This window comes from Blastocystis hominis (assembly GCF_000151665.1).
Source record: "Blastocystis hominis, Singapore isolate B (sub-type 7) whole genome shotgun sequence assembly, scaffold_2".
NCBI lineage: Eukaryota > Bigyra > Opalinata > Blastocystidae > Blastocystis > Blastocystis hominis.
Window position 1 is genome coordinate 263,415 of NW_013171827.1, and position 27,339 is coordinate 290,753.

The 27,339-nt window shown below is 51.5% G+C and overlaps 13 protein-coding genes; 5 read left to right on the forward strand and 8 right to left on the reverse strand.

Moving 5' to 3' along the window:
- Positions 1-1,034: 1,034 nt before the first annotated feature.
- GSBLH_T00002534001 (uncharacterized protein) lies at positions 1,035-4,310 on the reverse strand (the record flags this gene model as incomplete). The annotated part of the gene is made up of 8 exons (XM_013041003.1): positions 1,035-1,829; positions 1,863-2,232; positions 2,656-3,210; positions 3,282-3,356; positions 3,386-3,975; positions 4,007-4,096; positions 4,129-4,230; positions 4,263-4,310. 8 exons carry the CDS (start codon positions 4,308-4,310, stop codon positions 1,035-1,037), a joined length of 2,625 nt encoding a protein of 874 aa, XP_012896457.1.
- A 333-nt stretch (positions 4,311-4,643) lies between these two features.
- GSBLH_T00002535001 (uncharacterized protein) lies at positions 4,644-6,082 on the reverse strand (the record flags this gene model as incomplete). XM_013041004.1 has 4 exons in its annotated part: positions 6,016-6,082; positions 5,919-5,982; positions 5,127-5,884; positions 4,644-5,089 (listed from the first exon to the last, which is right to left on the reverse strand). The coding sequence occupies exons 1-4, from the start codon at positions 6,071-6,073 to the stop codon at positions 4,644-4,646; spliced, it is 1,326 nt and encodes a 441-aa protein (XP_012896458.1). The 5' UTR covers positions 6,074-6,082.
- A 2,081-nt stretch (positions 6,083-8,163) lies between these two features.
- GSBLH_T00007075001 (uncharacterized protein) lies at positions 8,164-9,189 on the forward strand (the record flags this gene model as incomplete). The annotated part of the gene is given in 5 exon segments (XM_013041005.1): positions 8,164-8,280; positions 8,310-8,498; positions 8,510-8,752; positions 8,787-8,868; positions 8,903-9,189. The coding sequence occupies 5 exon segments, from the start codon at positions 8,164-8,166 to the stop codon at positions 9,187-9,189; spliced, it is 918 nt and encodes a 305-aa protein (XP_012896459.1).
- Positions 9,190-9,213: 24 nt separating this feature from the next.
- On the forward strand, positions 9,214-9,917 carry GSBLH_T00002536001 (uncharacterized protein; the record flags this gene model as incomplete). XM_013041006.1 has 2 exons in its annotated part: positions 9,214-9,370; positions 9,403-9,917. The coding sequence occupies 2 exons, from the start codon at positions 9,214-9,216 to the stop codon at positions 9,714-9,716; spliced, it is 471 nt and encodes a 156-aa protein (XP_012896460.1). The 3' UTR covers positions 9,717-9,917.
- An 898-nt stretch (positions 9,918-10,815) lies between these two features.
- GSBLH_T00006447001 (uncharacterized protein) lies at positions 10,816-11,401 on the reverse strand (the record flags this gene model as incomplete). The annotated part of the gene is made up of 3 exons (XM_013041007.1): positions 10,816-10,944; positions 10,975-11,214; positions 11,249-11,401. The coding sequence occupies 3 exons, from the start codon at positions 11,399-11,401 to the stop codon at positions 10,816-10,818; spliced, it is 522 nt and encodes a 173-aa protein (XP_012896461.1).
- Positions 11,402-11,832: 431 nt separating this feature from the next.
- GSBLH_T00002538001 (uncharacterized protein) lies at positions 11,833-13,160 on the forward strand (the record flags this gene model as incomplete). XM_013041008.1 has 4 exons in its annotated part: positions 11,833-12,204; positions 12,234-12,314; positions 12,347-12,541; positions 12,573-13,160. The coding sequence occupies exons 1-4, from the start codon at positions 12,073-12,075 to the stop codon at positions 13,158-13,160; spliced, it is 996 nt and encodes a 331-aa protein (XP_012896462.1). The 5' UTR covers positions 11,833-12,072.
- Positions 13,161-13,561: 401 nt separating this feature from the next.
- On the reverse strand, positions 13,562-14,762 carry GSBLH_T00002539001 (uncharacterized protein; the record flags this gene model as incomplete). The annotated part of the gene is made up of 5 exons (XM_013041009.1): positions 13,562-13,798; positions 13,828-13,895; positions 13,928-14,184; positions 14,216-14,498; positions 14,534-14,762. 5 exons carry the CDS (start codon positions 14,760-14,762, stop codon positions 13,562-13,564), a joined length of 1,074 nt encoding a protein of 357 aa, XP_012896463.1.
- Positions 14,763-14,806: 44 nt separating this feature from the next.
- GSBLH_T00002540001 (uncharacterized protein) lies at positions 14,807-16,826 on the reverse strand (the record flags this gene model as incomplete). XM_013041010.1 has 8 exons in its annotated part: positions 14,807-14,988; positions 15,019-15,783; positions 15,812-15,960; positions 15,990-16,106; positions 16,143-16,216; positions 16,248-16,489; positions 16,523-16,577; positions 16,610-16,826. 8 exons carry the CDS (start codon positions 16,824-16,826, stop codon positions 14,835-14,837), a joined length of 1,773 nt encoding a protein of 590 aa, XP_012896464.1. The 3' UTR covers positions 14,807-14,834.
- A 337-nt stretch (positions 16,827-17,163) lies between these two features.
- On the forward strand, positions 17,164-18,494 carry GSBLH_T00002541001 (uncharacterized protein; the record flags this gene model as incomplete). XM_013041011.1 has 7 exons in its annotated part: positions 17,164-17,307; positions 17,339-17,646; positions 17,679-17,750; positions 17,781-18,052; positions 18,082-18,152; positions 18,182-18,258; positions 18,288-18,494. The coding sequence occupies exons 2-7, from the start codon at positions 17,590-17,592 to the stop codon at positions 18,492-18,494; spliced, it is 756 nt and encodes a 251-aa protein (XP_012896465.1). The 5' UTR covers positions 17,164-17,307; positions 17,339-17,589.
- A 307-nt stretch (positions 18,495-18,801) lies between these two features.
- Positions 18,802-19,362, reverse strand: GSBLH_T00002542001 (uncharacterized protein; the record flags this gene model as incomplete). XM_013041012.1 has 2 exons in its annotated part: positions 18,802-19,091; positions 19,122-19,362. 2 exons carry the CDS (start codon positions 19,360-19,362, stop codon positions 18,820-18,822), a joined length of 513 nt encoding a protein of 170 aa, XP_012896466.1. The 3' UTR covers positions 18,802-18,819.
- A 2,928-nt stretch (positions 19,363-22,290) lies between these two features.
- Positions 22,291-23,330, forward strand: GSBLH_T00002543001 (uncharacterized protein; the record flags this gene model as incomplete). Its single annotated transcript, XM_013041013.1, has 4 exons — positions 22,291-22,635; positions 22,666-22,950; positions 22,981-23,154; positions 23,187-23,330. 4 exons carry the CDS (start codon positions 22,291-22,293, stop codon positions 23,328-23,330), a joined length of 948 nt encoding a protein of 315 aa, XP_012896467.1.
- Positions 23,331-24,369: 1,039 nt separating this feature from the next.
- Positions 24,370-25,400, reverse strand: GSBLH_T00002544001 (Sam50; the record flags this gene model as incomplete). Its single annotated transcript, XM_013041014.1, has 6 exons — positions 24,370-24,724; positions 24,781-24,935; positions 24,971-25,089; positions 25,122-25,233; positions 25,265-25,295; positions 25,327-25,400. 6 exons carry the CDS (start codon positions 25,398-25,400, stop codon positions 24,370-24,372), a joined length of 846 nt encoding a protein of 281 aa, XP_012896468.1.
- An 81-nt stretch (positions 25,401-25,481) lies between these two features.
- On the reverse strand, positions 25,482-27,339 carry GSBLH_T00002545001 (Glyceraldehyde 3-phosphate dehydrogenase; the record flags this gene model as incomplete). XM_013041015.1 has 1 exon in its annotated part: positions 25,482-27,339. One exon carries the CDS (start codon positions 27,337-27,339, stop codon positions 25,534-25,536), a length of 1,806 nt encoding a protein of 601 aa, XP_012896469.1. The 3' UTR covers positions 25,482-25,533.

Here is a 27,339-nt window from a genome sequence, read left to right on the forward strand (position 1 = left end):
CTCGAATCGTTCCAAACGGGTCTTCATGAACCATCGGAAAGTCGTCAAAAACCAATCGAGAGAATGAATACCAAAGGAAAAGATTCAGCGAGCGGAGTGTGGATTGCATTCTCTGCTGTGCGTACCGGAGTGTGAACGATCCGAACCTCCACTCCTCCAAATTTCGTGTGTCTTTTGGGTGGTAAAAAGGAGAAGCGAAGAATTCAGGAAGAGTCTCAGGGACCTGTTTGGTCTCGATTGTGGCTGCTTTCGCAAGGTATTTCAGTGTGTATAGGTAACAAAACAGAATTTCGGAAAGAGGAGGCGATGCGAATTCGATCGAACCTCGCCGGGGCAGAGACTGCGAAAAGGGGGTGATGTGAAGATTGAGGTTTTGCACATCGCTTACCAGCTGAATGCAGAGCCGAACGAACAGAAACTCTTGAGGGAGGGAAATGGAAGGCGAGGAAAAGCGAACGGGCTCCTTCTCGTCCTGCAGAGCTTTCTGATCCGCTAGATAGCGATCTGCACTCTGCGAAATCGTAGAGAAGGCAGACGCAATCTCATTGTTCAGGAGAAGCACATAGCATAGCAAGGGAGAGATTTCATTATAGAGTCGAGAGTCTGATGATGCCACGAAAGCAAGCAACTCTTTGATAAGATCGTAGCGTTGCGTCTCAGAGAAGCGGGTCACTAGCATTAGAATATTGTTCTTGGAAAGAGGAAACCCGCCTTCATAACACTTCTTTATTTCAGAAATCACTTCATCATATTGCCCAGACTGAAGAAAGAGAAACATGTTCCGAAACCGACTCTGGTCTTGACAAAAAAGTGTACTCGATGAAGCTATAGCTCGCCGAAGTGGCAGAATCACCGAGACTTCCACCTTCCGCAAAGATGCAGTCGACATCGTTACCGCGAGAATTGACTTAGGCGAAATGGAACGAAAAGACTTGAATGCAACTTGACCATATCGAATTGGTTTTGCTACCGATTTTCCCCAAAAACCTAACATACTCTCAAATCCAATCTCCTAATGACTTGGCAGAGCAATTTTAAAACCGGACGCAAAAAGTTCTGCAACAAACAAACCACTTTTCCTCACTAAACACCTTCTCGCTTGTCACGCCCTCCAAATTCTTCACAACCACCATCGGATCCCTTCCCACCTTCTCCAGCACCGACGGGTCCTTCTCCACCTCCTTCTTGAAATCGCTCATTTCCTTGGTCTCCATGTCCGCTCTCGCGACCTTCCTCGCCTTTTCCTCCAAGCTGGCAATCGCATTCTTCCCTCCCTCCGTCGAGGCCCTCTTAAACCCAGCAATGGTCGGATGCGCCTCCTCCGCGGCCGCCGTCGCGTCCACCAGATCCTGACTGATGATTTCCTGCTGCAGGAACGCGCTCTCCACGCTCCGCTGCGTCCGCTGCATCTCCCGGAAGGTCTCCACGTTCCCGTGCGACACCTCGAACTCCTGCCAGAGCTTCCAGAAGGTGATCTGCGTGCGCGGATTGCAGAACTGCGAGGCGTAGAGATAGATGGCTCGCGCGCGGTCGATCTCCCCGAGCCGCGTCTCCAGCGCCGCGAAGCGCAGCGCGATGTCCTTCACGCGGTCGTCCGGGACCGTCTCCATGGCCTTCTCGAAGACCTCGCGCGTTTTGGTGGCGCCGTAGTAGGCCTCGACCTTCTTGACGTAGAGAAGGAAGATCTCGTAGGACTCTCCGGGCGGCACGGCGCTGGTGGCGCGGTCGAAGACGTCCATGCAGTGCCGTACCATGCCGTACTTCTCCTCCATCTCCGCGTAGAGCAGGTAGAACTCCTTGCTGGCCTCCGCGGGAACGGATTCGAGACACTATGCGATGAGGAGGAGGGGCGAGACAAAGACTTTCTCGAAGATGTCGCGGGCTCGCTCGATCTTGGCGTCCTTGTAGCGGAGAACGAATCGGTTGAGGTACTGCAGCCAGATCTCGCGGCTGTGCGGGTAGGGGAAGGCGTCGAGGCCTTTCTCGAAGACGCGGAAGGACTCTTCGTAGCAGTTGTGCTCTTCGAGATAGGCGGCGTAGTTCAGAACGTTCTGAGGAGGAAGGAGAGAGGGAGGAAGGAGTACTTGAGGCGTGATGATGTGGAGATCGAACATGCGGTCGTAGGCAGCGCGCGTGGTGTCCATCGTGCCGATGCTCTCTTCCATGTCCAGAAGCAGGTTCCAGAGTCGGTTCGACTTGTAGACGCGTTCTTGGACCGTTTGGTAGCCTTCTCTAGAGAGGGTGAGTATGCATGGCATGCAACGAGAGAGTCAAGGCAATCAATGAAAGAGAGTGAGAGCGAGAGTGGGATAGGATGGAGAGAGAGAGAGGATTTGGGTGAGGTATCGCGTGACAAATGAAATAAACATGGTTTAAAACTCGTGCGAAACTCGTGCGCGAGAGTCGAAAGAAGGGAAAAGAGAAAGAATCATCCTTCCAAACTCCTTCCTACGCTCAGACTGGAACACTTTTAAATTCGTTTAAACCCAGTTAAAACTCGTGCAGGAAACTGGTTCAAAATCCATGCAGATCTCGTGCGCATTCCGTGCGCATTCCGTGCGCATTCCGTGCGCTCACCCCAATCCTCCATTTTCTCGCTCTCCCCACACGCTCTCCCCATCCAACTACCCCCTTTCCACTTCTCCCACTACCTACTTTGCAACGCCCCTCGGAGGCGTGGTGGCTGCCAGACATGTCTGATATGCCTCTTCCAACCGGTCATGGCGAATCTCCATCTCGATCCACTCGGCCCACACCGCGGCCAGCTCCTCCACCGACTTGAACGGCACGCTCACGGCCTTCTGGAAGACGCGCTCTGCGTTTTCGAGGTCGTCGTAGCCCTCATAAAACCGGGCAAAATCCACCCACAACTGCGAGAATTTCCCAGTCGCCCGCGCAGGATCGACGGTCTTCACGGCCTCCGTGTAGGCAATGACGGCCTTGGCGGGGTCGGGCTCGGTCACGACGCCCTGCGCGGGGTCCAGGAAAAGCCGAACGCGCTGCCGCCATTTCCGGATGTCGTGTGGGTTTTGCCGAAGCTGCACGTTGTTCAGCAGCACGTGGTGGTTGTTGATCAGGTAGTTCAGACGCGCCTCGCGCAGCAGACGGTCGCTTTCGTCCTCGCGGAGGTCCTGCAGGTCGCCGTCTTCGTCCAGCGATTCCCCGCCAAAATCGAAGGTCGCGTCTTCGTCTTCCCGCGATTCCCCGTCGCTCAGATCGCCCTACGCTCGACCGGGTTCCCCGTTTCTACCTTCTCGATCTGGATCTCGAGCAATCGGAACTCGGACTTGACGTAGGTGTCGTAAATCATCGAGAAATCGCGGACCGTATGCACGCTCTGCAGCGCTTCTTCGAAGCTATCTCGCACCCTCCCCGCGGTTCCTACACGTCCCTCGCCTTCTCCACGTTGTTCAGTCGCTGGAAGTACTCGGCGTACATGCACCACCACATGCCCTGCTCGCCCTCGAACTCGCGAATGCAGTTCCGAATCATCTGCTCCACGTTTACGGAGAGAATATCGCGCGGATGTTTGATGAGCAGGTTCAGCAGGCTCGACAGCAGTTCCCCGCGCTTCTCCTTCTCGATGTTCTTGTAGCGGTCCTCGTTGAAGAGCCGGCAGAGCTGCTTCACGGCCTCGTCGTAGTGCTCCGTTTCGATGAGGTAATGAATGAAATCTTCGATCGCTTCCGGCTCCACCAGAATGAACCGACGGTAGACGCAGGCGGCGGTCTCGGGCACGCCGCAGGATTTGATGAAGGCGATGTAGGGATCCCAGATCAGGTCGTGCTGGGTTAAGGGGAGCGCTTGGAGGGCGCGATCGAAGGTACGGCGAGTCATTGTGATTTTCTTTTGGGAGATTAAAAAGTTGCAGTAGCCCAGCCAGATTTTGGGCATTTTGTGCATGGTGCGCAGAGCGTTTTCATAATCATTGTTCACCTCCACGTAGATGTTGTCTGTAATTACCACATTTAAGCACTATCCATTACCTTCCCATTCCGTTTCTTACCTGGCGTTTACGCTCCGTCAAATAGTTATTCCACAACTTGTAGCTTCCAGGCAGTTTCTCCAGTGCTCTTCGGTACAAGGCAAAGCGCACCTTCGGATTACCAAACAGATTCCAAATCCTACTTCGGGTTCGCTATCTCGCTTGGACTGAATATATTCCCACCAAAGACGGAAATTATAGGGTTCTCTCTTCAGTTCCGTTTCGTACACTGCACTCGCGTCATCCTACGCGTAATCTCCCCTTTCCAAGTCCCAACTTTTTCAATAGCTTCGATATCGATCGTTTTATTTTGTAGTTTGTTCATGAGGCGAATATAGAACCGAACAAAAACAAACTATTGATGTTTGAAATAGGTCAAGTGGAGTGAGTGTTGGAAATGGGTAAATGGGGAGTGGAAACATTGTATTCTGCTTGAAAGTTTACTGAGAGAGTGATGGGTTTGTTTGTAATCAGGTAATGTCTTTCTTTCTTCTATCCTGGCAATTGTATTTCGTATCAGAATAGTCATCTGTATCTTATTTCCAGCAAACCAACCTGCATCTCGTTTCCAGCAAACCAACCTGCATCTCGTTTCCAGCAAACCACCACGCCATCTCCTCTGATTCACATATCCTGTGTCTCCAACAAACACCCCACACTAATATTTTCTAGAAAACGACGTTTCTCCACACGAGCACTGGCAGCGATCTCCGCTGCTAAAGCAACGGCACTTCTCTCCCCGCATTCCTCCGACCACATAGCCCGTATTGCACTGCTTCCCCGTCACCCACACCGGCACCACGATCGCCTCCGACGTCTTCCCCGCGTCGCTCTCGAACGCTCCCGCAGGGATCGTCAGCACGTACTCGCCCTCCGCCATCACCGCGGGGTCGAAGAAGATCAGCACGCGGTTGTCCTCCACGCGGACCATTCGCTGGTTGTCCAGTCGCACCGAGATCGTCGCTTCCTCCGTGGCCAGCTGCGCCTCGCGCACCGTCTCGCTCACCTGCACCGCGTGGTTAAACGCGAACTCCACGCGGCCATTCAGCGGCAGCGTCGCGTTCAGCGCGGGCTGCTCGATCAGAACCACGTCCGACTGCGGGTCTGCAGGTGAGAAAAACAAAGCAGAGAGCGAGCCTACCGAAGACGACCGGGTGCGAGAAGCTGAAGCGATTGCCGGCGAGGTCCTCGAAGTCGATCAGCGCGTCGCCGGAGCCACGCAGCACCACTTCGAAGGCGTTGGGCGCCGAGCTCGCGACGACGGACTGCACCACGCCGGAGAAGGAGAGCACCGAGACGGGCTCGTTCAGCGTCAGCACGATCTGCTTGGTCTCCAGGTCCTCGATGAGGCCGTCGGTGTACTGCGTGGTCAGCAGGTAGGGCGCCTCGTCGTCGAAGAGCACCGCCTGCAGCGCGCCGCGCTCCACGAAGAAGCCGTCCGCGGTCATCAGCGAGGGAGAGAGGATTACCGCGAACGAGGAACGCGCCGAGGGCGTCACTTGGAAGTGGAACTCGCCAGGGTTCGGCTCCGAGATCTCGCTGGAAAGCGCGCCGTTCGTGATGGTCAAATCCGACGCGGTCAGAGAGAGCTGCACCGGCAACGACGAACCGGTGAGGGAGAACTTCAGAACGACCTCCACCGGGCCTTCTTGGTTGTAGTACTCCGGAGTCATCGAGGCTTCCAGGATGGCAGCAGAATTCGAGGCGGGGAAGGTGGAAGACTCCATCGGGGCGACCGAAACCGTGCTATTCCAGCTGGCAGTGGAGTAGGACACATAGCAATTATCCTCGGAGCGGAGACACTGAACAAACAGGGTGTAGGTGGGCTTTTCTTCCAACTCAATGGGCACGGACGCTCCATCCTCCACGTTCATGTTCTTTGTGGCATCTAGCTCAGAGCTACACAATTACAAAAAATGCGCTCGACGCCTACCAAACTTTATTTAAACAATCTAAGAACCAAAAATTAACAGGTCCTGTAACGACATCCACTTGCACTGGTGGTTTAGTCGAACATCGTAAAAACGTACCTGCAGGTACAGCAAGTGCTACAGTGAAGATAACTAGAAGAGGTATGTAATTCTTCATAAGAACAACACTCGAATATGAGAATTGGAAAAGAAATCAACAATCGCCCAAATAACCACGGTTCTATTTAACTGCCATTTGTCTCTGTTACTTTATATTCAAAAAGGAAAGTATGTTCCAAACAAACAATGCTGGAAAATGCACCTAAATTTAATTCTATCCTCATTGGCCTCTGCCAAAAAAAGAACGCGTAAAGCGTAATCTCCGAATCACTGGAAGGAGTGAGAACGAGAACGCTTTGGCCTTCTCCATCTCCGCACACTCCTCCTCGAAAATGCGAAAGAATCGTAGGATTTGCTCTCTCTCACGTGAAGAGGGATGGTGGCTGTCTCTCTCCAAAATTTTGCATACGTTTATGATCACATTCAGAATCTCGACAGAGTCTTCCAAAAAGCATAGAATGATACCCACATCTTCTCCAATTCGCCGAATAAAGTCAGCGACAAACTCATAGCAAATCTGGGGCGGGAGCTGTGAGTATTGCAGAACAAGCGTTGATACACAATCCAGAATCGAGAGAACGTGCTTATCATTCTCATCCACCAGATCAAGCACCTCGGAGGAAGAGAGGGAAGCAGTCGGTCCCAGTACGGTTCGTACGTAACGTAAATCCTCTCCCTCCAAAGCACATCGAAACAAACTCACAAGATGATAGGGATCAGAAGGAGCAAAATCGCATGCCTCTAATACGCTTGTAGTTCTGGCTAAAAAGGGAAGGAGTTTGTAAAAGTAGCGCTTTTCCCTACAACACACACGATGCTTTGTGAGAAATGAGTGTATTTCCGATTCAGAAAGGATGAGTTCCCGTTCTTGCTGCTCATAATATTTAAAAATGCGGCATAGGACGTGGCAATAGCAAGTTGCAGCGTGGGATAGGCATGTATGGACAAACACTTCCAGTTCAAGAAATAACGGGTTTGAAAGCATCAGTTGGCGAATAAGGCATATATAGAAATACAGATCTTCAACAGAGGGAGAACGAGAAAACAAAACACACTTGTCAGGATCAAACAAAACGGAAGCTATCTTCAATCCCTTTCCTCCCAGCCTTGAACACACCGTAATCAGCAACTTTTGATATAGATAACGATACAGGCGTGGCAACCGATGGGGCATATCCCAACACATCCCCAGCAACTCTACGAAGGTGGATTCCCGTTCAAGCAAAACCGCCTCTTGACAATGTTCTGCCCATTCGATTGCATTTGACAATTGGTAAAGATGGTCATCTCCATGATCCAGATCCTACCCGTGATGCGGCAAAAATGTTTTAAAAACCTGATTCTCATACAGCCATGTCAGCGCATCCACCACCTGCTTTGTATGAGACATATCAGTGAAGAGATGGGCCCACTTCTTTTTGAATAACGTTATTTTTTCAAAACCGCGGTTTGACAATGATACACCAAAAATGAGTTCAAACATACGTATCGCAGATTATTTCTTTGTTGCGTCTGTTCGAATAGACAGTAGCGCTCGTGCGTTGATGATGACGGTGTGTAGAAAACGATTTAGAGGCGGAAAATCCAAATCCTGTGATCATCGATCGGTTCCCTGAGACCGATTACGAAGATGTACCTTTTACGGAGAATGCCGAGTTTGTAATGAAAATCAGTCCCCAATTTAAATGTTAGTTTTGCCTTCCGGAAGGTGCGCGTATCGAGTATCGAGAAGTTGAGAAACGAAAACCCTATATTTTTACATTCTGCTTCACACAATCGTAGAACCATCTGCGTTGTGTCATTCGATAGAGACGGCTCACAGAATTATGGAACCAGTCTAGTTTTTTATGAAAAGTTGAGTAGGCATTGTGTGTATCTTTTCATGAATCCTAGAAATAAATGGAGTCGATTGCTATAACAAATACAATCAAGAGCTCTATATTCCCAAAGCGCTTTGTATTCTTTCTCTGAAACCCTTCTTCTCGTGCCATACTTCGTTCCTGCGGTACTCCTCACTCCCTCTTCTCCACTCCCAGAGGTCTCTACAACAAAGCCGTTGCCTCGGAAGAGATCGACGAAATCACTCTCGACGCGATCAACTCCGCTCAATCACATCCCATGAGTCGTCTCCGCTCCTCCTCTCTCCACATGCTCACCCGCCAGTCTTCCCAGCAAGATGACCTCGACGACCTCACTCCGATCGAGCAGGACATCAAATACTACGTGGATTTCACTCCCTTCTACAAGCCCGGCTACGCCATCCAGGTACCTCACCATCGCCACATGCCATGCAGATCCCCTTGTTCCATCGCCAGCTCGTCCTGGAATGTCCCCCCAAAGGCAGCCTTCCCTTCTGCGACCCGCTCTGCATGCGCAGTCTGCTCGGCTGCCTCTCGCTCACACACATCCAAGAGGTGGTTTCCACGCTTCTCCGCGACGGCCAGGTTCTCCTCCACAGCCGAAACGTGGAAACGTGGAACCCCGTACACCGTAGAAATACCAGCTAACATTGTGTTCGACTGCGTTGCTGTCGCTCTTGGCGCCGATTCAATACACTCTGACGTTCATTCCGCTGCTTCCCGCGCAGCTCATCGACTACATTCAAGTTTCTTTTCTCTATCCGCTCCATTCCAAGGCTCCCACGCCCTACCTCATCGGGATCTACTCTCCGACGCTCGCGAAGCACGCCTTCGACGCCGATGCCCCCGTTCTTCTCGTCCATCTCGACTTCGACAAGGTTTTTCCTTCTTTTTTTTTCTTCTTCTTTCCAGCTCACTTTCCCTACTTCCGCGGTTATCCGACCCCTCCCTATCCCCCGAAACGCCCTCCTCACCGCCACCAAGCCTCTCCGCTGTACCTCCCCGCGGTTCTCCGCGTAACCGATTAGATTCGGTGCTCTGGGCGGACCGTCCCGATTCCAAAGTGGCCACTTCCTGTCTGTTTTCGGTGCATTTGGGCCCCGGGCCGCTCGGCGCTTTCCTCCAACCCGAGCGCCGGCAGCTCGTCTACGTCCCGGTGGGCACTCCCGCGGTAATCGAGGACGTCGTGGTGCTGAACAGCGCGAAAAGCCGCGAATTGCAGGGCTGGATCGGGTCCAATATCGACAAATGTCCCCTATTGCAAGCCGATCCGGTCATTCTCGAAGTCAACGGTGCGCATGGCGGCTCGCGCTAAAACGCAGATATCCCCGTGGTGGGCATGTCGTTCCGCCGCGTGTCGGTGATTTTAGCGTCGGCCCCGCGGCCACTCACGTTGCTGCTGCAAATCGGACTGCGCGATATTCCGAAGGGCGTGCAGAGCCCCGTCAAAGGCCCTTGTCTCGATGTCCGTGCTCCCAACCAGACTCTGGAGGCAGGTTTCCACGGTTTCCCTGATGGGTAGTTCAAGGAATTCTTCGAAGACGTGCGGATTTCGTTCTTCTCGTTCTTCGTGTGGTTCTTCCAGAACCTTGGGCAATTCCTGCCCGACGAGGGCAATGCCCAGAGCTTCGCCACGCAGTCGTTTATTGCGTCGTTCCCCGAATCGGAGCGGCCGTTCGCGGAGGAGTTCTGCCACACGCAGCTCTTCGAGGGTTTGTTGCAGACGTTGGAGCGAGAATTGGCGGGAAAGGAGCCGCGAAGCGAAGAAGAGCGGGAGACGTGCGAGTTGATGGGTCTGGCGCGGGAATGCGCGGCGTTGGCGAAGGAAAAGGGCGGAATTGAGTCGGAGGAGGGGATGCGCGCGGTGCGAGAGCGATTGGTGCCGAAGAATTGGAAGCTGAAGAGTGTGGCGCTGCCCGGAATGAAGGAATCGCTGCCCGAGAGCGTGCTGGATCGCGTGCTGCTGCGGAGCTCAACGGAGTTTCCGCGGCTGGATAAGGAGTGCTTGAGTGGGGAAGTGCCTCGCTTTGAGATTTAGTTGTGTTGTTGTTTGTGAAAACAAAGGTGAAAGGAAGGGGAGAAATGAGGAAATTGATTGAAGGAGCGAGCAAACAAGCAAACATGTAACATGGATTGGACTGTTTGGGATGGATGGGAAAATGATGCTTGTTATGATTATAACAACAAAGAGTTGAGATTGATTGGGATGAATGGGAGAAAAGAATAGCAATCGAACTGTTTACGAATCAATCAATCAAACAAACAAGATAAGATAAGATAAGATAAAACTATTTGGATTGAATAGAAGAATGATGCTTGTTATGATTATAACAACATGGAAGCGATTGCATCGCGATGGCGGTCGGCGTACTTGTGAAAGCAAGCCTACGGTCAACCCCTCACTCCACCCTCACTTCAAATCCTCTCTCTAAGAGCTGCGACGGACAGCTCAGCAATTCCGAGATCCCTGGGCAAAGCTCCGCCTCCCCCAATCGCAGACACGTCGGCAGTCGGCTCCATTCCGCCGCTCCCTCCCTTTCTTCGGCAGAACTCGACGCAGAACCCGACGCAGAACCCGACGAAGTCGTCGAGGAAGCTTCAATTGGCTTGGATTTCCGCTTCAGTCCGTCGATGGCCGCCTTCACACTCGTCATTGCCGCGATGGACGGGCGTTTCCCCTCAAAAACGCCGCAGAGCAACCCGCTTTCCAAAAGATACTGCGCTTGAGTGCCTCCAGCACGCCTACAAAAGAGCAAAAGGCGAGTTGGGGCGTCGCTTCCAGCGCGGCCAGAGCCACGATGAGGAAATCGAAGGGTGTGACGCGCCACACGGAATAGTCGAGCGCGATGAGGACGTTCATCTCCATGGCGCACACATCGCTGCTCGAAAACGAGTGAAGCGACAGATCGGAAAGTACTACGTCTCAAAAAAAGCGAATGAATCAACCCTTGCAGCTCGGACATGGGCTGTAGGTGAATTTGGAGGCCAAACGCAGCGCGGCGGAGCCCAAACATTGCAGATGGGAGGTCGAAAGAGTGGTGGTTTGGGTGAACGCGTCGATGAGGGAGAACTAGAAATGGGGGTCATGGAAAGAAGGGACGGCGAGTAAAGTGGTCTCGGTGGAAATGTCGAATTCAGTGGAGACGTCGATGAGCCAATCAAAAAGTTTTATTCGGTTCTGTGGGAAAAGAGGGAGAGAAAAAAGAAGTACTTTGCGATTGAACGAGATAGACATGTCATTTTCTTTCGAGAGCAGCCACTGCAGTCGTGTTTCGTCGTATCGCTTCCAGCGAGGACGATGGGAAGAAGAGATGTGGTCAGTGATTAGGGAAAACTCTTCCTACGATTTAAGGAAGAAATTGTTTATTAGAAACAGAATAGAGCAAATTTGGTGGAGACAACTGTGATGAATAAGGGGAGTGATTGGATTGGGGAGGAGGAATGGATGGTTTGGGATCTGATTCTTCTTTATTGGCACGCTGTATGGGGATTCGAGTACAAGTCACGATTTTTGGTTGGCCAATCATGCCATCATATCGATTCAAACGATTTACATTGTAATGAACTAACCTTCCCTTCACAGCGACATAGTTTGTATCGTTTTCAGCTTCCAATTTGGCTTTCTTGGCCAAAGCTTGAAAAGTATCTTCAATAGCTACAATCGACGTTTCATCCTCGATCCGTTTCGTTGTCTACAGCATAGATCAGCGCTCAAAACACGATACAACGTCGGTTGGAGAAAGATGCTCACTCTCTCGTTTCATTCAATCCCAAGATTCTAAATGAGACGACTCGAAATTTAAATTACTTTCCGAACAACTCTGCTTTACACGAAAAAGATGAGTGAATCGCGTGGGTGCGATTTTATCGGTGGAAATCACAAAAATTACAGTCGAAACAAAGTAGAATGAGTCTATTTATTTCAAAAAGAAAGTACTGAACCCTCTGGGATTCTGTGCTCAATTTGTCTTGAGGGCTGGCTCATTTTTGAAAAAATATGGTAAACCGAACCATTGAGTTCGTGTCATTTCTCGATGCACTAGGTGTGGCTTTAGTGATCACGCTAATTCCATTCTTCACGAAGGAATTAGGCGTCGGAGCGTTTGGATTTGGTGCTATTACTAGTTTATACGGATTTTGCCAAATTATCGGCGGTTCTATTATTGGCTATTTGTCCAATGGGATACTTTCTCGAAAGATGATTTTGCTTATCAGTTCGATCGGATCGGGCGTTAGTTACGCCCTGTTGCTTATTCGAGGAAGTATCACATCCTTAGTGGTTAGTCGTGTTCTAATCGGTCTGATTAAACAGTCAACGACCTCTTGCAAAGTGTGTTTTTCTCATTGTCTGCGAAATAGGCACTTGCAATGATGAGCAAAGATGATCACAGTCCACAGCGCTTTTCCCTCATTGCGGCCCTTCGCCACATGGGTTCCTTTGTGTGCTTTGTGAGTGAGCGGTTCATCGCTAGACGGGCTCGCTTCTTCTTTCGCTTATCACATCCCATTTCCCTCTAGAGTACGCGATTTTGCTGTGTGTCGTCCTCTACGTCATCGAATCGATCGTGATTATTTGGTTTATCGATCCGGATGACGATTCTTTTTCTGTTGATTCATCCACATCGGAATTGAATTCAAATTCGAATTCGAATTCGAATACAAAATCTGTTTGTTGCTTGCTTGCTTGGTTCGATGTAGTCCTCTTCCCGATATGGACTGCATCTCACTCCACTCCTTTTGCTCTATTACGTTTACCTTTTTCTCATTGATGTGTTAAACAAGGGATTCGGTTCCATCAAAGCATGCATTGAATCGTGTTCTAACCATCAGATCATTCTTCTTCAAGATCAATTCGACGGCTCGCCCTCCCAGATCGGTTTTCTCTACGTTCTCTCCAATCTCTACATGTTTCTCACCGAGTTCTTCATCACTCCCTTCCTTTCCCGCCGTTTTTCCTCCCTTCGCCTCGTCCGCTTCTCCATCCTCCTTCTCCTCATCGGAAAACTCGCTCAGCTTCTCCTCTCTTCCTTGTATTCCTTCCTTCCTTCCTTCTATCCTCATCTAGTTCGCAATATCTCCTTCTTTGCGTGCCTCTCAACACCATCGGCGAGGAGATTTTCGCCACGACCTTCGTTCATCTCCTCGCGTCCATCGCTCCACCGCGTTCTCTCAACGCTTCGCTCGCTTATTACGACGTCGTCGAATCGCTCTGCAGACTCGTGGGACCCGTTTTGCTTGGACGCCTCGCTGCGCAGCTGGGTGCGACGGGATGCGTTTTGTTGCTGAGCGGGTGCTGGGTGGGTGAGAGAAGGAGAATTGAGAGGTAGATGGTGTTGGGACTCGCATGGAGCATGATGCCGGTGAATGGGCAGGAAAAGGAAAAGGAAAAGGAAAAGAAGGAATAGAGAAGGAGAGAGATTGGTTGAGAAGAAATTAAAAAAAAATTAAGAGAGAGTGTTTGTGAAAACAAAGAATCGATCAAAGCCAAAGAGTCCAATAGAAGATAATAAAAACAGAAAAAAAAGAAAGAAAGACTGAAGGAATTCTCGTAAAGAGACGAAAAATTCGAATAGAATGCAGCAGCATTCTAAAGAAAACTCAAACGGATATATAGAATTCGAATGGAATTCTTATCAAAAACACAACAAACCGATGAATCACACCCTCTCCATCCCTCGAAATCGGCGCTATTCTGGGCACTCAATCGATTGGCTCTCGTTCGATTCCCCCACCATCACATTCCCGTTATTATTGCTTATTCTCAGCAAGGTCGGATCCATCGCGTTCCCGCGGTTATTGCTCATTTCGGAGGGAGTCGGGATCGTGAGTTGTTCTCTGCGAATTCGATTCACCATTCGTCGATGAAACTCCCTGTAATGGATTCGGAGCCAATCAAACGGAGCGGCTTTTTTCCCTTCTCCATACTACATGAAAACCGCGGGGAAAGCTCTACCTCGCAGGAAGGAATGGGACAATGATAGAACGTGGGAGGGAAGTAGAGTTGGTCATTCATGGCGATCACTATTCGCATCAAATCGTGGAAACAGGGAAACTGATCATGGGTGGAGAGTGCTGAGAAGCGTGTCGATAGAGTGCGAAATAGTTGGGAAAGGGCTTTTTACACGTGGAAACGCCGCAGTAGTAAGGGAACTCGTCGCGAAGATAGGATTCCGGGATGACCTGGATCTCCTCGTCGCTGTCGAGTGTGTAAAGTGAGTCGAAATCAAGTTGGGATTCGAGTTGTTTGATTTGGTTTTGTAATGAGTGGATGAGTTGCTCGTTTTGGGTTGTGAGGTTTTCGAGGCGCTTGCTAAGCATTTAGAGAGTGCAAGGAGGGAAACCGGTGAACGCTGCGACACTCCGGCTCGGGTTCATTGACGAGAGTTTTCTGGAGGATGCGAAAGATCGGGATTCGCGTGTCTTCTTTGCCAAACTGAGCAAAATTGCTGCAAGTAATCAAAAGCGGATGAACAAACTTTTCAAAAACTGAAAAATCGAACGAGAACGCCTCGTACCCATCCAAAATAAGCCTTTCATGATCTCGCTCGTGGAAGATATATTCCGATCTGGATTGAAGGTGTTTTCCACAATCTCGAAGAGGACACACCAAGTCCCTTGATTTCACTAGTGGATCATGCGTAAACACGCAAAACCATTACGTTGATGCACTTTCTCGTGCTCTTTGAGGGTTGTGTTGCGAGCATACCGTTTGTTGCAGACAGTGCAAGCAAAAAGCTTACTTCTGGAGTGTGTCGTCTCTATGAAGCAAATTTCGCAGCGACCTACTTCATGCGCTCGCAAATGTGCCCTATCCACAAAAGCGTTGGTACACGTAGTGCAAACGAACTTGCGATTGCGGTGTCGCTGCCTAGGCATTGTGTCTCGCATGTATGGAACAAATCTCTCAAAAATAATAATAAACAAACCAAACTATATCTAAACTACAATGCGTTTCTCTCTCTACGCCCCGAACATCCTCCCAGCGAACGCTCCCCGGATCGGCACGCCGGTATTTGAGTCAACCGGCTGCGGTCCCCATGGCACCAAATCGGCAGGGAAGCTGATCTGATAGAGGCTTCCATCGCGTCCCCTGAGCAGCCCCGAGCATTTCCTCCTACCGTGCACCCCTCGCCGCGCGTCCTACATGGTATCCCTGCAGGCATCGGTGCATGAGCACGCGAGCAGCGGCAGCAAATTCCACACGAAGCAGACGGACGCAGCGCACGCGGAGTCGGAACCCGAGGAACCCGAGGAACCGGAGGAACCGGAGCCGTGGCTCGGAGATGGAGTACCATTTCCAGTACCCTGATTCATGATTGTGTTCCCCTGATTCATGATTGTGTTCCCTTGATTCATGGTTGTGCTCCCATTCGCATTCCCCGCGGGGAACCCGCTGTTCATCGCTCCGTTCGGCGGGGCGTCGATTCCCGCGGTTTTCGCGCCGCTCCTTGCGCCATCGACCCAGATTTCCGCGGGATTGCCCACTCTGCCGGAGCCGGCGGATTCCACGGAGGCCATGGAGCCGAAGGAGCCAATGGAGCCAATGGAGCCAATGGAGCCAATGGACGCCATGGACCCCATTGACCCGATTGTTTTCATGGCCCCTATTGGTGCAGAATTAGGGCCCATAGAGGCCATAGGAGCCATAGGAGCCATAGGAGCCCTGGGCGGCGTGTCCATGCGGAGGAGCGAGAGGGAGAGGAAGACGGACTGGTAGCAATCGCCGATGTAGCAGTGGCGCAGCATGCAGACGCTGTTGGTGGCGGCGTCGCCGCGCAGCATGGCCGAGTAGGACCTACCGGTGAGCGCAGAGCACGGAGGCGACCCGAAGGCGCAGGGCAGGTCGTCGGGGTGCGCGAACTTGAAGAGCGTCATCTCGCGGAGCTCCTGCACGGTCTTGCCGGTCAAGCTGGTGTTCAAACGTGGAAACGGAGTACCTGCAGAACTGCGAATTGGCGTCGAGGAACTGTCCGTCGGCGGCGAGAATGGCCTGGGGAACGGGGTTCTGAAGGAACATGACGTGGTAGTTGACGGAGCTGCGATTGGTGCGAATGGGGACTTCCTTGGTGAGTCGGCGCGAATTCAGCTAGAATGGAGGGCGGCTCCGACACCGACTTCGGCCTCGCGGACTTTCTGGCGGAGTTCTTTGACGGCGGATTCGAGGTAGCGGATTTTCTTGGTGGTCTCGGTGAGGACGGTGACTTTGTTCTTGCGGATGGAGACGCCGGAGGACTAGGGAGAATCGAAACACATGCGAGTGATAAAAACTTCGAGGAGCGTGAAGAGCTCGTTGATGCAGCAATTCATTCGCTCGATGCGCTTCTTCTCAGAGATGTTGTGCTCTATCGGGAAGACGACATGCGTGGACACTACGGTTTCGCTTTTCTGAGTAGTCGGAGTTCCGAGAGCGCAAGCTGGTGCGCGAACTTGTGCGAACGATGGGACGACTCTCTAACGAATGGTCTACCATCATTGGGTCAGATCGGATGCGCTTTAGATGCTGAGGCTCGTCATTCTGAGGGGCAAGAAGGGACACTTCGGATGGTTCATAGATTGGTGTAGTATAAGGCATGGGAACAGCAATATCCGAACTCTCGCTCATGAAAGGGATAAGTCTATTTCGTCAATTCTCGGAAAGAACGAAAAACGGTGGGAAACCGCTGCTATTTGGAAAACTTATGCCATAGCTATAGGACGAGGAGTCTAGTGCAATGAAATTTTAATAGTATTCTTACAATTTATAGGGGCAAAATCGCCATTCGGCTGAGTACTGACAGTCGATGCATCAGTAAATATTTCACTATCGTGACCATCGAAATATAGGCCTCCCGAGGTAAGTGAATCGCCCATTTGCATATCTGTAGAGACCCCCTCCTCTCTGAATAAGGAATTCAACAGTTCATCCGAGGCGTTTTCAATAAACGGCTTAGAGTAGAAGTCGACCTCATTCATTCTTACAAAATGATGTCCACAATCTGACTTGAATGGGACAATTCGGTTTAAGAATTAGGAATTAATAATACGTTTTGAAATAGGGACACAGGCCCCCTTTTATGTCCTGTTTTTTATGTAGGAAGAATAATACAATTTCGAAAATGAGCAAGTGTTTCATTCGTTCTCACTCTTTGTTCAAATAAGAATTCGAATAGGGTACTCTTCCAAGCACACATGACGTTCGTATTTCAACACTTAAAATAAATAAATAAATAAATAAATAAATCCGGGTTTGCTTTGTGGAATTACAGATTTGTCCCGTTTTGCAGTTTTCCTTAATCGTCTCTCAGAAACCGAATGGAGGGTCTAAGGAAACGAAGGAATGACTCTGCAGATCACAAATCATTGATTTCCAAATATAGGAGCGGAGTGAAGCGATTGGATCTTTTTCCCAAAGTGGATGACGACTATGTGATAAAGACAAATGGAGGGGGATATGGTAGGATTACAGAATCGCAGTTAGGACGTAGTTTCTGTAATTACCACCTGTATCATGATTATTCTATTCCTAACAGAGATTTTTGCATATATGCGTGTTCAGAGGACTGAATCCATCACTGTCCGAAAGGATACGGAAGATCGTTTGTTTATCGACTTTAATTTGACAATGTATAACATCACCTGTCGAAGTACGGTGGAATCTGCCATCTGAGAGCTAGAACTGCGATTCGACGTTTTGGATGAGGATGGAATTCATTCCTATGGTTCCTCGAGCCAGATTATGAAACTAGATGTTGATGTAAACGGCGTAGTGACGGGATTCAACCGCGAATCGATCGTACTTTTCCACCCTCTAATTCACATCATCAGTCTTCTTCTTCTTCTTCTTCTTCTTCCTCCGATTCCTGCGGTAGTTGCTACGGAGCAGGCGCAGAAGGCCAAGTTCTTCCCTTTCGTGCCTCTCACCCCTAGTGCTGCAACACCTGCTCGGCCATCGTGGAAGCCTACAATTCCCGCGGGTGGAGCCCCCATTTCGTTCTCCAGTTCAGCCCGCTGTGCCGAAACTCCCGCCCCTCTGTGCTGTCGTTCAAATCGGGCTGCATGATCTGGGGAGCCATCGACGTGCACCAAGTCGCGGGAGACATCCATATCCAGACAACCACGGGAATGATCGACATTTTGGGGGCGCCGGTCTACGACGCGGAGATCATTTCCAAGCTCAAATCCTCGCATTTCATCGAGCAGTAGGCGTTTCGTGCGCGACGACATGCAGTTTTTCGTTCGGGAAACACATTCCGGGCGTGGAAAACCCGCTGAATGGGCGGCGATTTCTGGCCAATCAGCGTACCGAAGCGGCGGAAACTCCCATGTAGTGACGTCGCACGCGTACCAGATCGAGATTCTCCCCGCGATTTATGAGCGCGGCGGGGTGGAGATCCGTTCGAACGAAGTGGGGAGTTGGCGGGAACTGTGTCGCAGATTTCGGTGTATGAAACGGACAAAGTGGTAACCGTGGAACCGTCGGGGACGGCGGATGTGGAGCCCGGGTTGTTTTTTAAGTACCGAATCTCTCCGTTTGAGCACGTGATTCGGGAGGATCGGAAGGAGTTTTGGAGTTTGGTGGTTCGGTTGTGCGGCGTGATGGGGGGAATGATGGCGGTAGGAGGGAAGGGAAGGAGGGAGTGATGGGTAGATCGCGAAGATGGTGGATGGAGTGCTTTATTATATGGTGAAAGTGTGAATGGAAAATGGTTGTTTGTTTGAATAATTATAGAGATAATAAAGAAGGGATTGATGTTATGGGATCGTGTAATGATGATTATTATTATTATTATGTGAAAGAATAGAGATGAGAATGAATCGAATAAGTGATAAAATGGGATCGAACATACAAATCTATTGCTCCTATTGATAGTTGGATTGAACCTTTGTTTCACAATAATCAATTTCTCCCTCCTCCTCCTCCATTTCTTCTCTTTTTAACAAACATCCACACCCCTTCCCTCCTAAATTACACACTTTCCTGCCCAATCTTCATCAATTCGCGCCGAAACTCCTCCTTCAACCTCTCCTTCAAATCCGAATCGCTCTCCACGATCACGCCCCGAATGTGTTTTATCAGCTCGTACTGCGTATTCACCGCCGCACTGATGCCCTCTTCGAACTTGTGCGTCTCCTTCACCGTAAACACGCTATCCGTCCCGTCCTTTTTCACGGTTATCTGGCAATACGCCACGTACGATTCTTCGTTCAGCTTCGTCAGACTCACCTCCAATCCCAGCTCTATTTCTCACTCTTCCCCGCGATTCTCACCATCCCGCGATTTCTTCTGCGATTTCGGCGGCTCCTCCGAAATCGAAACCAGCTTCACCTTCTCCAGCTCCCTCAGAATCGCGTCCCCGACCGCCTTCTGCAAATTTAAATGCTTGCATCCGATTGGATGCACCACTTTCAGCCACTCCATCACCTGCATCGCGATTTCCGCGGATAAATGCGGCTTCCGCACGTCGCACGTCACCGGGACCGTTAATTCGGGGGATCCCTCGCACCCCATAAATGGTACAATTGGGACATGGATGGTAATATGGGCCAATGAGTTGCTAGGAATTGGGTCACCCGTGTATTCTTTTATTGGGCCCAAATCGTCCCAAAACTCCGACCCAAATACCCCGCTCGACCGCAGCGGCGAAAGAGGCGTCGTCCCCGCGGAAGTGCGCAGCGGCGTCGAGCGCGTCGCCGAATTCCGGGACGAAAGAAGGGCCGATTTCTGGATCGTTTGGTAGTGCGTGATAACCGCGGTTATCTGGTCGTTGAAGATGCAGCGCTGATCGGCCTGCAGGTCCACGAGCTGGCCCAACTACATCGAAATCCCCGCGGATTCCGACGTGGAACAGAAGAACGCCGCGCGTTTCGTCGATTAACCGCGATTTCCGCGGGGGAGAGAGCGCGGGAAGGTCGTTTTTGCCGCGCAATTCGTCGACGGCGTCGGCCAGGCGGCGGGCGACGGTTTCCACGGTTTCTCCCAGATCGCCGCAGTCCCGCGGGAGTGGAAACTCCACGCGATCCACGAATTCGCAGTTCGGATCGTCGTTGAGGAAAACCGCGGGGAGAAACAGGGAAATCGAGACCGGCTCCGTGGCGGAACACAAATACTGGAACAATGAAACACTTTGCGATTGCGATTGGGATTGTGAGGTTTTTCCCGCGGTTTCCACTTTTTCGCGGATTTCGCTTCCCGCCAAATTGAGCGCGGCAATCACGCCTCCCGCCAACTCGCGTCGCTCGCTCTCCGCCAGGCGAGGCACCCCGCGGGAATCGCGCAGCTCGTTGATCACCGCCTCCAATTCCACGATCGCGTTCCACGGTTGCTCCGATTCCAAAAATCGGACCTTCTGCCTCAGCCGGACCATTCCCGCGGTTCCCGGGATCACCAGCGAGGCGGGGAGTTTCATCGTCAGCGTGGCGTGGGGCAACAGCAGCGGGTAAAAAGCGGGGTTTCTTCGTGCCGAGGCGTTTCGCTGCAGATTCAATTTGGTGCGCACGGATTCTTCGGAGAGCGAGGGCGAAATCGGGCACATTTTTGGCAAAATATGCACCACTTCCGACTCCGCGCTATCCTGCGTCGCCGAAACGCCCAGACCCGATGAAACGCCCAGGCCGGTCGCGTCGTCGGGCTCCCGCGGGGAATCGCGCTGTTTGAGGAGGCTGGCGAGGTCTGGCGGTGAATCGTAGCGGATTCCCGCGGCATGCTCGCGCGGCGGAGAGAGCGGGGCGAAGAAGGCTTTGGAGAAAATAACCGCGGGATCGGGCGGAGGGTCTAGAGAGTATTAAAAAAAATCGGTTTTTTTGGAATACTGTTCACGTGATTTTCGACCAATGGCTGGCCGAGATCGATGACCGGCGACGTCCCCGCGGTAAAAAACGGGTCGTTCAGCAGCTCCCCCGCGGTGGGGCGGAGCGGCAGCGGCGCGAGGCAGCGCTGGAGGAGGGAAAAAAGCGCGGGGTCGATCTCCTGGATGCGAAGCAGTCCCGCGGGGGGCTTGTTCTAGATGAAACGCCCGGTCCTGGACGTACGGAGAGAATGGCGGATTTGATGAAGGCCGCGTCGTCCAGCTCGCCGTACCTAGAATTGGGGAAACGTGGAAACCGTACGGCTGGCAGCCGGAGAGAAGGTGGATGAAGCACATGCCCAGCGCGTAGATGTCCACCGCGGGACTCCACTGCCCCGCCTCGAGCACTTCCCGCGGGTAATAGCCCAGGTAGCCTGCGCGTCAGCCCGCCGCCAATCCGCTTACTGTCCTCCTGCGCCCACCGCACCTGCGGGAAACTCCCTGAGCACGGCGGAATCGGAGAAGGGGGCGACGTGGAAACCGCGGTTATACTATTGGGTCCAGTATTGGGTCCAGTATTGGGTCCAGTATTGGGTCCAGTATTGGGTCCAGTATTGGTTCCACTATTGTTTCCACCATTGTTTCCACCATTGGTTCCACCATTGTTTCCACCATTGTTTCCACTATTGGTTCCACCACTGGTCGCATCAACATCATCATGAGCCTCGGTGAGCCAGAAATAACCTCCGAGGCGAACCTGTCCGGTGGATCGGAAGTACATCATGTGATGCAGACTGGAGAGTGAGATACGACCGATACAGAAAGAGCTTACCGGATGCGACCATGGATGAGAACGTTGTGTTTGTCGGTTTTGGAGTGGAGGTCGGCAAGACCGGTCAGAATGTCTTGGAACCACTTGCGGACCAGAACGAGACGCACAGAACCGATGCCCGCAAACACACTGCGAGTAAGATTCGTATCTATTTTATTTACCTTCTCACGTTGTCCAGAATCGATTCGGTTACGTAACTAATCGTTTGGTTTTCGAGATTCCGTTCATGGGCAAAGCATTGCAAAAAGAGTCTGCCTATCATACTCAACACCCTCCGACTTACTCGTTCGAATCGTAATTTTCTACGATCTTTAGTGCATTCAGAAAACAATCCACCACTTCCGGTTTCCAGGAACCGACACGAATTGTATGGATAAGTGCTTCCTTTCCATCATTTGTTGCATATGCTTTCCAACTATGGACATAATTCGAAATCTCCCTCACTTACATCTCAACTTGTTCTGTTTCCCGTACCTTTGTTTCCTAGAATTAAATAATAGAAGCAAAAACGTACACATTTGAACAAACTCGTCAATCCTTCTGCAGATTCCATACTAATCTTTGTTTTTACAATAGCAGTCTTTTTAAAGAAAAAAACTCTCTCGGAAACAAAAGTTGTGAGGATGGAGTTGGTAAAAAACAGACACAGAACCGCGGAATGATTCTTTTTTCTTAGTTTGCAGTTCTTTCTCGATCTCAAAGGCTCGCTTACACGTTTCACTTGAACCACAGTGACAATGATCGAAATGCGCGTTGAAATGCATCGAAAAAAACGTAAAAACAAATGACAACGTTTGTATAAAAAGTTCACTCCGCCAAAATGTTGAAATGGTCTATTGACCAGATTTCTGGCATTTCAACGATTGCTAAACGATTTAAGAAGGCACAGGATCCCGATCTAAGGGGATTACAAGAGCGGCTGGAATCGCTCGCTGAAGCCTATAAGTACAGTCGTGAGAGGGATACGCTGATTGGTAGTCATATCGAGAAGTGTTACGAGGAAGTCAAGGAGTTCACCGATTTTTTTGTAAATAGTGCCAATACTGTAGCAAACTCGCTGGAGACAATCCAGAATGTGTGTGCAGACAGTGAAAAGATCCCTCTCGTTCGTGCTCATCTGGAATTCTTGTATATGGAGTACAGCAATTGGGTAAAGTCGAAAATCGTTTTCCTGCTCGCTCTCCTTTACGGATAGGACATGGAGGCCTCGGAGCTTCTCGAGGATGCGCTGAAAGAGAAGCGGCAAGCGATTTCCAGCTTGCAGGACCGCATATCGCTGTGCGATGCGTCCTCTAGTGACTTCCACGCGATGAAAACGGAGTTGAATCGCATGAAAACGCACGGATCGGTCGATCCTCACTTCCTTGAAACCTTCGAAAAACAAAAGATTGTAGTCGAACAAATCACGCTCCAGCTCCAATCCGACGTTCACTTCCTCATCGAAAAAGAAACATCCTTCCTTGAACATAGCATGGACATCGTTTTCGCACACACGCCTCGTGATGATTAGATCATGGGCATGATGCAGCGCTCTGTAGCTCACAACTCCGCTCTTTTAGCGCAAAAGCCTCCTTCCTATCTTCTTCTCCCTCCTTCTGCGCCCTTTGTCGCGGGGAAGGAGGATTCGGAGATCGAGTTCTCCGTTTCTCCGGGCGGCAAACACATTCTCCCGCTCTCCATGAAAGTTTTTTAAATTTGCCGCCAAATGAGGCGTAGAAAGGGCGGGAAATCATCTGGGCGATCGATGTGCGCGATGGCGAGATTGGGCTTCGCGTGTTGTTCCGCGATCCGAATGGCGATGAAACGGTCGTGCAGCCGATGCATCGGATCGGGAAACCGCGGGGAAAGCTGGTTCGGTAGACGAAGAGGGATGATGTGATGGGTAGAGGGAGTTTTGTGGGGAATCGGTCGGGGATGCTGGAGCTGCTGTTTGACAACCAGGACGCGCTGATTCGATCGAAACAAGTGTGTATGCGACTGGGAACGAGGGATGATGTGGATGGTGATGTGGAAGAAAATGGAGATGGAGATGAAAATGGAGATGAGAAGAGGGTTGAAAATGGAGATGGAGATGAAAATGGAGATGAGAAGAGGGTTGAAAATGGAGATGGAGATAACAATAGGGTTCAAGATACAAATGCGCCTGCAGAAGTCAAAAATGAATGAATGAATGAATCATCAATTTTCTGGTTTTGTGCTCCTGTTTGTTTGGTAAAATCCACATCAATGCTTTGGAAAACACCACTCCAACCCAATTCGATTCCTATTCCCACCCCTGATCTCCCTTATTCATTAATTACAACAAACACACAAATTCGTACTGAACAAAAATCCAAACCGCTTTCTCGAAATGTAATAATTAACCTCCAAGTGTCCCATCCCCATAAACGGAATCATCACTCCCATTCCATAGCTCTGCAGCCCCGTCTCCAGCACATTCCTCACCTCGCTCACCCAGTTCCTCCGATTTTGGGAATTCCAAATATTCCCCCAATTCCAGAAAACCTGCCCTCGAATTCCGACCTTCCCATTCCGGCTATACGAGCACGGGAAGCTCACCGCCACGCCCACCGACGCGCCTCGCTCGCCTCCCAACAAGTCTCCGCCCGGACGCCCGCCATCTACCTCTCATCCCCGATTCCACGTTTCCACCTTCCGGAGCGGAGCGGGGCCCCACCTCGCCTCGTTCATACCCGCGGATATTCTGCTCGTCTACCCTTCACCCCGGTTTCCCCGTTTCTACCGAAAAAAACCCGGTCGTAAAATTTGGCGGGCTTTCGCGCCAAATTTCGGACCCACCCGAGATACCCCGCCAAATGAACCGCGACTCCGTCTTCTTCGCCGAAACGCCCGGTGAGCGGGAAATTCAGCGACGTCCAGCAATCCGTTCGGAGGAGTTTCACGTCGCCGAGGAGCCCGCTGTACGCCTACCGTCGAATCGTGGAAACGTGGAAACCAGTTGGAGGCGGAGGGAGGATCCGGAGGTGGGGAGCACGGGATTATCGCGGGAATCGAGGGAAATGGAGGCGGAAAGCGTGGATTTGAGGGAAGGGCGGCATTGGCGAAGCATGGCGCGGCTCACGTGCTGGAGCGAGCGGCGCTCGACGTCGACGTCGACGTTGGAGGCGGGAAGCATGTCCCGCCAAGCGAGGCTGTAGGCGAAGCTGTAGAGGCGGGAAGGGTGCTGGAGGGAAAGCGTGACGCCGTCGGAGAGGCAGCTCACACTGCTTTCTTTGAGGTAGTCGCGGATGGATCTGGAATGTGTGAGAGAGAGAAAGAGAGAAATATAACAAATGAAAGCAAAACCTACTTCGTGTAATCCAAAATAAGGTGATGACCGAAGATCGATTTGGGAACCAGGAGATTGATGCTGTAGAGCGAGCTCTTGCGAAGCACGTCGAAGTTCACGCGGGACACCAAACGATCGGCATAGCCCGTGGCATTCACCACTTCGAGATTTCCCTCCTACGAAACCATCACAGCTCAGGAGAAGAGCCTACAAGAGAGGCATCCGTCGCCGTGGAACTGAACGAACCACCTACACCGAGCATGACTGGTCTTTTCTCTTTCAAAAACATGCGCACCATGACAGCGTTCGGATCAAACTGCATATAGTCGGCTTGGAGTTCAAGAGACAAAAGAACGCAGTACGAACATCCAACACGAATCGAACATCATCAAATATATCGAGAGACATCAGATTCATTTGCATTTTCACGAGAGCGGCATAGATTTCGCCCAAGGTCTTTGCATGCTTCAACTCCTACGCATTAGCGAATGGAGAGCGATGCTACTTCCGGAATCTCTCGTTGGATCACTCGGTTTCTAAGCCATCACCCGGAATGTCCTTTCCTACTTGGTTTTATAGGGAGGCTCTATCTTGAATGCCGAGAAATTCATAGGCATTCCACTGATATCGGGCATCGACATGGTTTAAGATTATTTTCTATCTTACCTAATTTATTCAACCTATTCCTATTTCTCTTCCTTACTTCTTCAAACAAACAAACCGAAAGAATTTGATTAATTACACACAACACTTAGAAAGGAAGAGGCGGAGGATTTAAGAGCGGTCCACCTTGGCCATGTACTGGATGAGGTCGACCATACGGTTGGAGTATCCCCACTCGTTATCGTACCAGGAGACGAGCTTGACGAAGTGCTCATTGAGGGCAATTCCCGCCTTGGCATCGAAGACCGAGGAGTAGGGGCAGGTGAGGAGATCGCGAGAGACGATATCGTAATCGACGTATCCCATGATTCCCTTCAGATAGGTCTCGGAAGCCTCCTTCACGGCAGCCTTGATCTGCTCGTAGGTGGCGGGCTTGCTGAGCGTGCAGGTCAGATCCACCACGGAGACATCCTCGGTGGGGACACGGAAGGACATTCCGGTCAGCTTACCGTTCAGCTCGGGAATGACCTTGCCCACAGCCTTCGCGGCACCCGTGGACGAGGGGATGATGTTGAAGCAGGCCGAGCGACCACCTCTCCAGTCCTTCTTGGAAGGTCCGTCGAGCACCTTCTGGGTGGAGGTGACGGCGTGCACCGTGGTCATCAGACCCTCCTTCAGACCGAACTTGTCGTTGATGATCTTCGCCAGAGGCGCCAGGCAGTTCGTCGTGCACGAGGCGTTCGACACCACCTTCAGGTCCTTCGTGTAGGAAGTGTTGTTCACGCCCATCACGAACATCGGAGCGTCCTTCGACGGCGCAGAGATCACCACCTTCTTCGCGCCACCCTCCAGGTGCTGAGCAGCCTTCTCCTGGGCCGTGAACACACCCGTCGACTCCACGATGTACTCCGCGCCCGCAGCGCCCCACTGGATCTTCTTGGGATCCATCTCGTTGGACACCACAATGCGGCGACCGTTCACAATGATCGCGTCCTTCTCCGCCTTCACCGTTCCCTGGAACGGACCGTGGGTCGAATCGTGCAGGATCATGTACTCCATGTAGTCGGGAGTGATGAACGGATCGTTGATCGCAACCACGTTCACCAGAGGGTTCGGCTGCGAGGCACGGAACACCAGACGACCAATACGACCGAAACCGTTGATACCCACGTTCACCGGACCAGCGTTCTTCACCGTCGAGTTCGCGTTGATGATGTTCACGAACTCGGGCTTCAGCGAAGCTCCGCCCACCAGGAAGCCGTCGATATCGGCCTGCTTGCCCAGCTCGTTGCAGTTCTTCGCGTTCACAGAACCTCCGTAGATGATGCGCACCTTATCGGCAACAGCACCGCTCACGTTCTCACGCAGCCACTTACGCAGAATGGCGTGCACCTCCTCCGCCTGAGCAGGGGTCGCCACCTTGCCAGTACCAATCGCCCAGATGGGCTCGTACGCAATCACCGCGTCATCCCAGTTCTTGATCGCGTCGGCGTACGCCTTCAGCTGGCGGGTCACCACCTCAGCGAAGCGGCCAGACTCACGCTCCTGCAGGGACTCTCCCAGGCAGCAGATCACCTTCAGTCCGTTCTTCTGAGCATAGGCAGCCTTCGTAGCAACCTCAGCATCCGACTCACCCTTGCCGCGGCGCTCAGAGTGACCCACGATCGCCCAACCGACCTTCAGATCCTTCAGCATCTCAGCAGAGGTCTCGCCGGTGAACGCACCGTTGCCCTGGCTCCACACATCCTGAGCAGCCACCTGCACATCGGGGCGCACAGTCGAGACGGTATCACGCAGGTAAGCGGTGGGAGGGGCAATCACCACCTCCGCATCGCTGTTCAGGTTGGAGGCGTTCAGGGTCGAAACGATCTCCTGCACCTTGGCAATAGATCCATTGCACTTCCAGTTTCCTCCCACGAACAGCTTACGGGCAGCAGTTCCAAAGTTACGAGCAACAACAGCAGAACGAGTGAACAT